Source organism: Cyphomyrmex costatus, unplaced genomic scaffold (assembly GCF_001594065.2).
Source record: "Cyphomyrmex costatus isolate MS0001 unplaced genomic scaffold, Ccosl1.0 scaffold120, whole genome shotgun sequence".
NCBI classification, from domain to species: Eukaryota; Metazoa; Arthropoda; class Insecta; order Hymenoptera; family Formicidae; genus Cyphomyrmex; species Cyphomyrmex costatus.
The window spans coordinates 822140-836394 of record NW_017275174.1 but is presented as its reverse complement, the minus strand read 5'-3'; the positions used below and the strand labels follow the sequence as shown (position 1 = coordinate 836394).

Below are 14255 nucleotides of genomic sequence, written 5' to 3'. Positions count from 1 at the left end.
CATGTAGTCATATAAAAGTGTGTAGAGAAAATATAAAATTGCGTTGGGGATATTAAGAAAAAATAATAAATTTCTTTCTCAATACTGCAGCATCGCGGTAATAAAATATAAGCGTCAAAAATAAAGCAAAAGATAAATGACATTTTGCGGATAAGAAGGTAACTACTCATGCGAACGCAAAAGAATCTCACGTACTCGCTGCAAAATGTCGTCCTCTTTTGAGACTACGAGGAGGCGTAGCCACGGTCCCGCTTGTTGAATGCGTTGTACCACGCTGGCGTATTGCTCGCCCCGAGTAGGCGTACCGTCGACGGAGACGACGCGGTCACCGGTGCGCAATCCGGCCTCGGCCGCCGGCGAATTTGCTCGCACTTGCTTTACGAAGATCGTGTCCATGGGCTCGTCAACATTGGTCCGCTCGTGTCCCGGAAGCATCTGCAATGTATGAAGTATTCTCTTTCATTCGATTTAAAAAACCCACTTCACTTGCTTCGGTCGATGACACTCACGTAACAGGACTCGGGCGGATAGACGATGAAATGTCGCAGCGTAAATCCGTAGCCATTTTCGCTTCGCCGGAGCAGGAGGGTTCGAGGACCACGAGGTGGCGAGTTCTCCTTCTGAACGGATCTAGGAGACGTCGAATCTCCTGAACCAGGGCCCGAATTCGGCGCTGGTGGTGGTGGAGACGAGTGCCCTACCTATGTACAATTAATTGATGAATTTTAGACGAAACTTTGTGATTTTTGTTAACAGGAATCCTTGGAATGGAAGAAGCAATTGTTTTGTTATGTTAGCAATTTTATTAAGCGCTGATTAAGAACATATTAACATATCGTTTGTATACATCTTACACGATCTTTATATAGTATACAAATGTAAATTTAGACGCGCAATTTTGGCTGTTTTTAAACTCCATTTACAATAAAGTTATTTTAATTAATTTTTTTCAAAATTTTTTTTCAATTTAATTTATCATCTCACTTTTATATTGGCAATACACATGTACTGTAACATAAAATTATCAGTTAAAAATTAGATTTCGTAATAGAAAGTATTAGTGTTAAGAAATGACTACAGTAATTTATAATCTGCGATGATTCCTTGTAATTATTTTTGTAAAATGGATAGATCCAATGTTTCAGGATGTTTTTCTTTGTATTAATATTAGGTGAGTCATTTATGAATTTATTATTTAACGTTCAAAATACTTTATTAATACGTTAAATTTAATAGAGGTTTCAACATCAAGTCTGATGTGACTCCAATTATAGATACAAAGGAAGGATATTAATATTGAATTAACTGATTAAGACTCCAAAGTGAGTCGAAACGTCCTAATTTGTTGGAAGAAAGAATTTTTTACACTAATCCTCTGATCATTTGATTGCGTACGAAGTACCACGCCGCACTCTCACTCGCCTTAGATTACTGGAGTTTACGTGTAAGAAAAAAGATAAGGAATAATTTTGCCCCAGTAATATAGTAAATGTAAAAAAAATCATTACATTAACGGAGTTAAAAATAGATCATTTTGAGGGAAATAAAAATGTATATATAATGTAAAAATTCTATAGAAAATGTTTATCTTTATTGAAAAACAAATTTCTTGATAAAAAAGAAAGTAACAAGTGTGAATATTAGGACGTGATTTGTCAATTTTTGTCAGAATAGAAACCATGCGGACAGGAACGCGGTGATCAGAACACATACGTTTCTTACATTCAGAGTATATTTCATTCTTGTTCGCAATGTCGCTTAGCACAACTACCGCATTTTGCTCGATGTGTTTTCCTTAATTACAAAACTAAATTGCGGCGGAGGCATTTCAGTATTAAGAATTTTCGCAATATTCTTGTGCAATCCTGTTCGCACCTTTACGTTAGCCAAACACTGCAGCTGGTTATATCTTCGCTTAGTTATGCCAGAAACATTAATCGGAAATAAAAAAAAAGCTCTCGATGTCAAAACAATAAAAGGATAAAACAAAGGGCAATTCGAGAGTTACCGACAATTACAAATAAAAAGTTTTCACATATAATAAATTTAAAAAAATGTAATTAATAAGAATTTAAAATTGAAATGATTAATAAATGAAAAATGTCAAGTGTTTCATTAAAGAAATGGACGTTTGCTATGATTTTTTTTCTTCCATGATACAAAATATATAATTCTTTACCTGATATATTTTATTCTCAATTTTAGATGTTTTTTTTCTCTAAATTCAAACCACTTGACTACTTAAAATTATCTCGATCTCTCGCTCAATATTAGTGATAAGCACATTTAAGTAAGGCGAATAAGAATCGTAAAAATATATAGGTATCTATCATGTCATATATCTTGCATGTCGATGATTTCCAATACGTAAACGTGTTAATAGCTATCATCGCTTTGAACAGCTAACAGACATCACACAGTTGTCAAACATTGAAGGCCAGATTAGGTTCAAATTACCGAAATAGAATTCCAAATTCACATGTAAAATGTATATTTACGAAACATCGATCAAATTCCTTCTCTTTCTCTCTTTCTCTCTCTTCTCGATTTGTACCGTCTGGATAAGTCGATTGATACTAGGAAAATCGATCCAATACGAAAACGCGGCAGACAGACTCGTGGATATCCGCCAAGAATTATTCCAAGCCGACTCTGAGGCGGATGCGGCGGAGAGCTGGAAAGACATTTAGCACATTCTCGTTCTCTATCGTGCAGGGAGAGTTGAGTAAAATTTGGCGAACCGCCAAAAAATACGCCGCTTGAGTTAGCTATAATGCGCACCTAGGATCGGGATGAGCGGAATTCGTGTCTCTCGAAATGAAAGTCACGGAAGCAAGCACAAGAAAATATTCGAGATAGAACTAATATTGTCGAGAAAATTTCAACGAATAATAATAATAAAGTTCAAAAGCAGCCGCTAAAGATTAAAAGATAAAGGAATTTTTCCTGGAACACAAAATAAACGTTCCAAGTTCTCTTCCTTTTTTTTAATATACGTATAACTTGTCTTAATCCTTAAACAGGAACAACGGTATGGTTACGGTATATCCACAACCTAATTCGATTACTTGAAAAACTTTCATAAAAATAAGTATATTAATGCGAACAATTTTTCTCAACTAAATAAGAAGAAACGCCACTATGATCAAAGTTTAGATGTTGGATTAATAATTCTGTATATAATTTGTTCTAAAAACATTTGCTTTAGATTTATAACTGCACACCCATTATTTTAAAACTTGCAACACAATCAAACTATTACCAAAACTATTAACAAAAAAAATATTACCTCAGCCAGTATTTAAAATCGGATCTTCTCTCGTGAAATTTTTTGCGAATCAAAACGCCAGACATTAAAGAACGTAAGTAAATATATCTATGTATCTTCATTAATCCTTTGTGGACTGGCGATCCCATTTGGAGTCAGATCTTTTATTTTTAAACTGTCTGCTTGATTTTCATGAAACTTGACCTACAGGTTAATTTCATAATGTTTTATTCAAATATGAGATCGAAAAGAAAAATTTTAAATGATCGCTCTAACATGGATAGATTTTTTTAATAATCTGTTATAAATTTTACATAGTTTTAAGGACTTTTTTAATGCAAAGTAAAAAAACATTAAGTATCCAGTTTCGATTTATTTGAAGCTCATCAGTGCTACACAACGATTAATATTGATTTCCAAATTAATTTTTTACCTCTAATTATGAGCTTTATGACACTAAATCCTCCTTCATTGGAGATTGCTATTTTTTTTAATTTGACATTTTTTTACGTTGTATTCAAACTCAACGACATCTCCAAGAATTTCTTAAAACTGATCTTAAAGACTGCATGAGCATATTTCAGATATTAATAAAAATTTAAAATCTCCCCATCGGTGATTTCTAATCACCGCATTGAGAAAAATCACGATTTTAAATGGGATAATGTGGAGATATTAGATATAGAACCTTCATACAATAAAAGATTGATATCTGGAAATGGTGCATATTAAAAAACAATTACATGGGATAAATAGACAAAATGATACGGAGTCATTACCAAAATTGTATTCTAACATCATACATTCTCTTTTCCCTTCCTAATATCTTCCTTCTGTCTCCCCTCTTTTTTGCCATTTCTCCTTTCCTCATTATCTTCCAGTTTAACATTACATCATATGAAGCCGTTAAGTACAGATGTGTCCATCTAACGATATTAAGTCAGTTGCAAAATTGTTTAAAATAATTTGTGCCATCAAAATAATGGATGGAAATAGACACGCTTCTCTCATCTTCTTTTTTATTGTTTGACTAAGGTACACTTATATATATTTATAATTAGATATTTAATATTAATTTTTTTATTTCATTACTATTACTTAGATAATCTTTTTATTGTTAACGTTTAATTTACAACATTGAACAGAGTGATAAATTCAGAAAATCACGATTTAATTATTATTATTTATTTAATTTAATTTTTGTAGAAGATATTTTTGTGTAATTTAATTACCGTTTAAAGATTTTTTAAATATAACATTGAGAATGACCCGATCGGAGTCGAAACGTGTGTATTATTTATTTATTATATTAAAATTCTTTGTTACTTTATTTATATATGGTTATTATTATTTTTTAAATTTGAATTGATTGTTATTACTGGTTCTTTGCCCTTATTCTGTTTTATTTTGTTTTATACATATAGAGCCTTATAATTTATTATTCTTAAAACTGAATTATTACAATAGAGATAATCAGATCATTAAAAAAATTTTTTATATTTTTGAATTCTGAGGCTAGAATTAAATTCAGCAATCCCGAAAACTTTGAAAAAACCAGATTTTCATTAAATTTCTTAATTAGAAAGCTTCGGTCTTCAAAAGCTTAACAAAAAAGTTGTATTGGAAAATCATTCGAAGAGAAGTTAAGTATACGCCATATCGAAAAGGTGTTTAAAGGGTTAATTTCCGTAAGATAGCTCAATGGCGGAAATGTAATTCCTATTTCGAATATACGAAGATGAGGAATAAGATTAGAAACTAAAGTAAACGGTGGTCGGTAATGGCGATAAGACGGCGATCAACGAGTTTCGCGGTTTTCCGCGTTATCTAATCCGCTCGAATGCATTTCGCGCGAGTGCCATGGAATTGAGCGTATTAACGGTACCAAAATCGAAACGTCAATCGATAGCATCTTCTTTTTTATTCAACCGTCCCGTTCGATAGTCACGAATAAACACGACACCAGGCGAATAAAGGGAATCGATAATATCGGGAATTTTGTCGAGGGTGACTGCGTACCTCTCCGTTATTATTGTTTCGCGCCATGCGGTTTTCCGGTATTTCGCGGACGAGCGAAGTCGGTCGATCGGATGTTCCTGTGCATGGAAAACAGATCGTACGGACGTGAGCGAGCGTCGATGACGATGTAGGTCAGAAGAGAATAGGCGTTGTCAACGGCAAGTGGGTCACCAAACCATGCAGAGCGCGAAGAGGCAACGGTCAATAATTATACACGGACACGTTTGTGTCGCGACGTCTTTGGGACACGCATGTTACCGTCCCTCCCCGCTCTTCTGGTCACGCATCGTAAATCGCGACGTTCGATATATCGCTAAACACGTCTTACTCCCGGACGGGAAGTCGATGATGGGGGGCATCAAGCAGGCAGGCCAGGAAGAGAGATATTTACGTATGCACATTGAAATCCACTTGCGAGAAGAGGGAACGCGCCACGCAAGGTCGCGAGTACATTAACGAACTCATTTTCTCACCCTCGACGGCGTTGTGCATGAAAGCCTCACTGCGCTGCCAGGCTACGTTTACATGATATTCGCTCGACGATGTTTCGTAAAATATTCGGTTATGATGTCGCTATCGCATTACCGGATGTTATCGTAATCGTTAATTGTCAATTAGAGACGATTTCTCCTTGATGAGCATGTACAATCGTTCATCTTTTCCAATTTTACTTTTCATTAAAACTTCAAATCATATCTATCTTTTTCACTAAGTTTGAAATTAATTAAAGAAAAAAATGTTGTCTCCCATTTTTCCTGACAAATGATTCATTGATGTCACAACATTTGTGTGTACCACAATGTGTAAGAAATATTTGGTATTTATGTTAAAATTGTCGTGTTGAATTTTTTACATATTAATAATAAGTGTTGATTTAATATGTGAATGTGTTATTTAAATATTTTGTGTTAAATTGATATTCAATATTTACAATTAGTAATAAAATAATACAATTTATGAGTAATTAAATAAACAAAAATATGTTTTAAACTTCTAAGATGAATAACTAAAATAATATTAATAAATATTAATTTTATTTAAAAAATTTGTTCCGATAGTTTACTTATAAATTGTGTCAGTGTTATACTATTATTTTTTGTGTTAATTTTCCTCATAATAATCAAAAATTCTCCGACTGTGTATCTACTACTGTTTATCGTTTCTTTTCATCTCTTTGTTAAGTATACCTATTATACATTTTGCAATAGTTTATTGCTGATTTGCCAGAAATTAACATTGTCATTTGTGAATAATTTGAGAGTCATAGATAGAAAACTTTCTCTAAAAAAAAAATCGATTGAAAAAGATAACAGTATCTTATATATTTTCGAGAATGCACATAGGGATTCTTCTGAAGAATTTCTTCCAGATCCCGAGGAAACACCTCGTCTAAAGTTTTAATCAGCCGTTAACCGATCACAAACCGGTTCACGCTAACACTCACGAGGAGTACCGATCTTTGATTCGAGGTCTGTTATCCTTTTCGCTAACCGCGACGTTCGCCGTTTCGCCTTCACCGACGAGCACGCGGTGCGCGCACTTCCGACATCGATAACCTCAAGTTCCGGGGAGCATTGCAGCCATTTGTTTACCATTTTAGAGAAATATCGAGTGGACAATCGTTGTACGAACGATCGAGCGACTCTCATTTTCATTTCTCAGCGCAGAAACGTGCAGAATATTAAAAACAGGATATATAGCGATAATAAACGATCGCCTCGCTCGCTCGCTTTTCAAGGAAAAAGATATAATTATAAATAAAGTTGTCTTGTGTTCTCGAAATCAAATAAATTGGTCAAGTTTCGTACTCTACTCTTTACAAATAATAATAAGCGATAAGTTCTGCTATTCTTCTATCGCTCACGCCATGCGACGACTATTCTCGTTTCACGCCAATCGTCGTGTACTATTTGCGAGCGTTTTCCTTGTATCAGTGCTAATACAATTCAATACGTCCTACCTCCCCCCACGAATGGCTTACGTAATTTTGTTTTACCGGCGGCTCTTATATAAGGAGCAACTCCGATCGACGACCGACAGTCGATTCCCAACTTTTCCGCAGCCACATGAGAATCGAAATTCCGCTGGAATTTCAACGTTCGTTTATCCTATTTATTTCTTGTGTGTACACACAACAGCTGTGTTCAGCAGAGAAAGTATAGGAGCTATACAACTGTTATAAAATTCTTTATTAATATGATTGGTTTCTTGCTTTTAGTTTCCCTCGCCAGATCTAAAAATTTGAATATACACCAAAAAAAAAACAATTATTAAAAAATTTAACTAAATATAGGTCTAAAAATAATATTTTGTTGTACCATCATAATTACTTAGGAATTTTAAGCAAAATGCGCAATATTGTAAAAAGTTTTCACATTCTAGCAACCAGTTTGAACGTTCTATATAATTATTGGGTGGGTACAAAAATCCGTGCTCGATTTATTATTCAAAATTTAAGTGACTTCATTAAAAATAAATGAAATATTAATTTTAAAAAGGATTTTCAAGCTTAAAATATTTATTTTAAAAAAATCACCGCGTTCTTTGAATTTCTATGGGTTTGGTAACTTTTATGTATAAAAAACTACGAGCTGAATGAAATGGAAAATTTTCTTTCCGCCGCGCTTCGTGGATCTGTTACGTGTTAAAAAAATATACACAAATTTCGACTTTCTAACATGAAAACTTAAAATTTTCTCTACAAAATCATTTCTTAAAAATGTTCCTAGATTTTTTATTACTAAGTGACTGCAGATTAAAAAAAAAAACATTTTAACTTATAAAAAAATCATTGTATTGCAATTCAAAAAGACACTTAAACTCTTGAATTGAAATTTTTTTCTATCAAATAGTATAATTGTCAATTCGAGTAAAATGTTATATCCTGAACTTACATAAAATGTTTTTGGGAATCAGGAATGAACTTTTACATTCACTCAATATTTTAATAGAGGATTCAACAAAATTATTTTCAGATTTGTATCTAGCTAAATTTTTAGATATTTTAGCAAAACCGACCTTCCCATGCATAAGCCAATCACATTGAACGATCTTAAAGCCAATGCTGATCTATTTTGTACATTGATCGATTATTCGCGCGATCCATATGCCTTATGTAGTCGACGATCTTGAAATGGAAAAAAAAAGTGATCGCGGACATTGAGCGCGCCGTCGTTTCCTTTTCGTCGTCGTGTACGTGCCTCGAATCGAGGCGAGCGCGAGCCTTAAACGTGTCGTATTTAAAAGGCAGAATGCTTCCATGATGATGTGACCTCGCCGTAACGCGTTGCCGAAAGAAAATGAAAAGGAGAACTGACTCAGGGAAAGAGAGGCGGGCCACGGCTCTCCCGAGCCGATGAAAAGCGAGGAGCGAAAGAAGAGCGGGAAATGATCTCGCGCCCGGAAACTCGCACCTCTCGCGAGAAATTCATTTTGACGCCGAGTGTGAAATCGGTTAATCTAGGAGAACAAGAATATCACATCCGGCCGCACGCAAACGTACGATCTCCCAGGAGACTCCAAGCCGGTTGAACAAGCGGATAATTGGCCGTACAAATTTGCAAAATGTTGCCTGAAGTCTTTTTTTCCAAGGCTAAAGGATGGCTATCTTTGAAAGAACAAGCGCAGTCTGCTAAATGCTTAATGCTACCAGAATTCGAATGTCCTACATTTCTAATTTTAGTCTTGGGAATGATCCATTTTGCTGAAAAATTGATAAGAGAGATATGCATATTATTTTTAACGATATATTCACGCTCGCGTTGTCAAAAGCGCCTGTCGGTGTCTTTTATTTCTCGAAAAGAAAACGCTCGGTGGCTCCTCGTCGGACGAATTTCGCGTTAGGCCGTCGGTCGATCGACTTACCCGTGAATTAATCAAGCATGAAACTCATCGCGAGAGATGACGGACGAGTTTTCTCTTGCGGATTTAATTTTCCGCGGCATGCACCAGCGGGTAAATCATCGTCGTCGCGATCGACGTCGTTATCGTTATCGCCGGCGCGGCGCGGCGCGGCGCCTTGCCGTCGAGTTGAAATATCCGGCAACGAGAACCCGTCGTCGTACGGTTATTTGCACGCGAATCGTCGTATGATTACTTGTCGGGACGTGGATTCCGAGGCGGAAGAATCGGAACCGGTGAACGTCACGTCGACGTCGTCGTTCGCGGCCATAACCGGCGCGATGGCCGATGGTCAAGGCGATACTGCCGCGACCAACTGCCGTCCAACGGCGGCCCAGCCATGGGGAATTCGCGAGCACGATGCGCATTACTCCCTCCTGACGACGTCGCGTCATCGTTATCGTCACCTCCTACAAAACAACGATAGTTGTTGGCGATAGCCGCGACCACGGCACGCGCGTTTTCGAGCCGTCCGTCACCGGTGACCGACGGCTGGACCTCTCGACTTGACGCGTCTTATCTCTGTCCTTTCTCCTTTGGAGCTTCTCTTCTTCTTCTTTCACGGATATCCGTTCCTCTTAAAACAACGTAGAGTATGCTCTTTCAACTTTTTTCTCTTTAATGAGTAAATGGTTCATTGATCCTTATCCCTTAATGAGCCAACGGCGCATGACGTTCTCAAACGATCACTAATGATGCTTAGGGATTAAGAGGATCCTAAAGTTGTCTGTTTTATTGATTTAGGATTGATTTAGGATTTAGATATCATTATGCACTACTGCATCAATATATACGTACACATTTTCTAACTAACTAATCTTTCATCCTAGGTATCTATGCCTAGTTCGAAGAACTCAACATTGTTTGTTCATGTAATCTCTAGTCCAACAAACCGAAATTGTTTTATACATAATACAGAGTATAAAACTTATTTTATGAAGCAAATATTGTAACATTATACATAAGAATGCCATGGTCTAATCTCCGGATCAAACATTAAATTTTGTTTTGTGTGCTGGCGTCCAAACTCCGATGGGATCGCTATTTTAATGATTAAATAAATGCGATTTAAATAATACATACGATTTAGGTACGAGACATTGACATACCATTATATACTACTAACTACTACATCAATATCGCACATGATATATATATTTAGTCGCATATTAAAATATTTTTATATTTCTTACTCTACTTTAATTTTGAACACATAATCTATATAATCTTTCCATGAAATAAAGCTCCGACATATTTCAAATGATCTGCCATTGGCGTTGGGTATACACGGATATAAAAAGACCAATGAATCTCCACCTCTCGTTCAGTGAAGAGAAAAACATATTTGTACAAAGTAAAGTTTGACATAAAGTTTCAAAATGTGGAAAACAAGAAATTTGTCGAAATACTTAATCAAAATGGTTTGCGTGAAAGCGCCTGCGTGCGTCACAACGATAAGTTTAATGGATGTTGCGGTCGAATTCGTGACACAGACAGAGACGACACTCACGGTCGAAAAACGCGAAAGTTCGTCATCTGCGAAAGTTAAACCGGTCGATCAATTCTCCGATCATGGATCTCTGCGAGATCCCTTCGTTTTGCCGCTGAAACATGCAATGTATCGATTGCTAAAAATAGCACAACTTCCATCGTAAATCGAAGGAAGCATTTTTCCATTTATATAGGAAAATAAACACGCAAAAGATTCCTGTTATTTATTCTCAATAATAAGAAGAAATAAAAGTAAAAAGAACTCGAAGCTCTCAAAGAAAGTTTAATTTAAGTATGGAGAAAATAAAACCTTTTGCTTTCGATCGAGGAACTCAACTCCAAGCCAGATCCACATTCTGAGCAAAAGTTTTCCAAAGTCATATAATACGCAATCTTCACGTTTCTCTTTTTTTTCTTAATATACGCGGTTAAGGCGATTTCGAAATCAGTTTCTCGATGGAGATGTGGTCAAAGACTGAAGCAAAATTACAGGATGTATCTTCTTAATTTTCTTGTTTTGTCGACCGTTACGTTATGCCTTTTGCTCCGCAAATGATGGCAACTCGTCAGGTTCGCGAGATCGAATTGATAACCGCGATGGCATCGAAAGCGCGAAGGGAGCCGTCGTCGTCCCTGTGTTAAAAGCGAATTGCGGAACGATAACTTTCAACGTTTCTCGCTTCGTTTCGATGAAAAGGATTCATTGTCAGCAACGGGCCGACGCGCTTTCGCGAGCAGTTGCGACAGACTCGTGTAATATTTTGCACGCAAGCGCATGCTAGCGATCGGCACGAGTCGCTGTCAGCTTTGCCGCACACACCACGTTATATTTTTTTAAACTCGGAATGAAACGAACGCAACTGTATCGAAATGTTTATTGAAAAAGAAAACAGAGGGGAAGACACAGAAAGCGTGGTCAAAGCAAAGGCATGGCCAGAATCAAATTAGAGATACGAGAATGGAGTAGCAACAATTGATTAATTAGCGTTGCGTGACGATCTCAGGAGTCTGAAGAATGCCTCTTACGTATGTCTCCTCTTTTCACTAGAGATCGTGACTTCTGAACGAGAACACGCTCGCGAATTGCTGCGCCAAGAGCCTCGCTCCTCGTCCTATACCGTGATGAGCCGGTACTCGAGACGACGTTGCGATTTAATAATAATTTAACCGTAATTTAGTCGTAAGTGTTATAAACGTCATGCGATTGCGCAACACTTCACGATTTTACGAATTTAGCGTGCCCTACGAAAATAACGCGAGTCATCCTCGTTCTGTAATTCAAAGGATTTCCAGCACTCGATTACACTCTAAATTTTTTAAAGTGAAATCTCACTCCAAGAGAGTAAAAACACAATCACCCTTGAAAAAAATGTATAAAAACATTTCACTTCTTGAAAAAGAGTGACAATTTTTCACTCGTCTTAGAGTAAATTTTAACTCTCTTTTTCAAAAAGTAAAATATTTTTGTATATATTTGAAATAAATTTTGTATTGAAATAATTTCACTTTTGTTCAAGGGTGGGTGTATTATATTTTCACTCTCTTGGAATGAGATTTCACTGCAAGAAATTTAGAGTGTAGATCTCATTAACTTTGGACGCGATCGTTGTGATTGCCCTTTACGTCCAAATGTCTTCTTTTTCTCGAAGACATCGCCCGTTTTCCCTCTCTTTTTTTTTCAATGAGACCACGCACGATGCTCTCCGACATGTCGGCCGGATTTGCGTCATCGTAAGTGAATCTTCAGGCGCACACGATGGACTAATCGGAGAAGTAATCGATGAGCGAGCATTGTGGCGAAAGAGCGAGCATAATGGTACGTTCTGCGTGATTATGCCATGGGTCAATGCGAGACAAACTTAAGTGAGCGCTTTGAAGAAGATTATCTGTAAGATGCAAACATGGAACAATATAAGTAATTGCGCTATACTTGCTACCAGTTACTATAAAATAAAAACACACGAAATAATTACATAGGTACATACTTAGGAAAAAAAAACAGCAACTATAGAGGTGAAAACTATACAAATTTGACATGTATTAACATAGGATTAATATTATTTTAGATTAAGATTACGTTGTTCACGAAGTTCTGCGGTTTTTTATTAGCTCAAAATTGTATATAAATATCTTCCTCAAAAATAAAAACTGTATATTTTATAGTTGCAATAACTATAAAACAATTTATTCTACATACCATTAATTCTACATACATTTATACTGTCAGCTTTATATTATTAACGCACCACTTTCTCCGACAAATGCAGTATGTAGGGAGAGCGTCATGTGAAACTAAAAAAAAATTTCTCGATGAAGAATCTCTTACAAATGTAAGTGTCTTTTTTGTCAAGTGGCGAACGTAAATTTATTTATTTATGTGTCCCGCTAAAGTGACGCGACGACACCTTCGCAAAAGTACGCCTCGGAAGATTTTTCGCGTCCCGGTAAACGAACGAGAGCAGAGAGATGTGAGTGTTTTCAGGGAAATTTTCGTGCTCTATGACTTTAAAGCCGGGTAGGCTTTATTTGCTCTCCGATATAACACACTCGGTGAACTATTTTTAAGCTGCTTATTTACGCAAACTGCTATCGCGCGCACGTTTACCTCTCCCCCCCTCCCTCTCCCTCCTCTCTCTCTCTCTCTCTCTCTCACTCTCTCTATGAGTTCTCTGGAATGATATCCCACTTGACATTCATAACGCTATCTCTTTAGGTATCTTTAAATGTAAATTATGTGACTACTTTAAATTACAACGCCACATGAATTTGTTTTTGGCTTGTTATCATTGTTGTTATTATTATGTGTCTTCTTTTTATTTTGTACTTATGCTTATGTACTATTTGGTTATGTATTATTTGGTTTCTATTACTCGTATGATGACGAAAGTATCTTTCGTCACTCTCCTTTGCTTTTCAATCAATATTATTATTTTATTTTATTGTTAATTTGGTTAACCAAATAATAAAAAAATAGTAAAATTTACTTTCTAATCGTATTAGACTTTTAATCGTATTTTGATTAGCGATTTTGATGAGAGAATGCTTTTTTTTCTTAAAGTGCTCAATAAAAAAAAATAGTAGTATGTTTCTCTCTCTCTCTCTCTCTCTCTCTCTCTCTCTCTCTCTCTCTCTCTCTCTCTTAGGATGGTTTACCAAAAAATCTTCTCGCAGGATTCTCGGTACGATCGTGTATCGTGATTTATTTCTTCAAGCGAAGAGCGTTTAGCTAACAAAATGATAAGTAGCCGTCAAACTGTGGTTTACGTGGCTCATCGAGTTTCTGAAATGTATCCGCAGCGCGAGTTTCGAAACATTTCGATGACAGACGTCAGCGATTCGCGACAAATTACATAATGATGATCCTATATACTGCTTTCGTTTCTCGATGGACCAAGCTTCATTGACGTAAAACCGCAAACCTCGGAAAATGAATTATCTCGTTTGTCTCTCTTGTCCGACGGAGAGAGTTTCACGGAGGAAATCCATCCATGATCAGAATGGAAAATGAGAGCCGCTGCTCTCGCGAGATGAGTGCGGCGGCAGTGCGGTCAATGTCAGAGCGTGGAGTGCATTCCGG

The 14255-nt window shown here is 36.4% G+C and overlaps 1 protein-coding gene across 4 annotated transcripts in view; it reads right to left on the bottom strand.

Moving 5' to 3' along the window:
- RhoGAP19D (Rho GTPase activating protein at 19D) overlaps window positions 1-14255 on the bottom strand; it is a 36571-nt gene that overhangs the window by 15527 nt on the left and 6789 nt on the right. For all 4 annotated transcript variants that reach the window (XM_018546594.1, XM_018546608.1, XM_018546601.1 and 1 more), the window contains exons 3-4: window positions 510-701; window positions 196-435 (exon numbers count right to left, since the gene is read on the bottom strand). In XM_018546594.1, the coding sequence (XP_018402096.1) occupies window positions 196-435; window positions 510-701 (432 nt within the window). The remainder of the gene's footprint in view (window positions 1-195; window positions 436-509; window positions 702-14255) is intronic.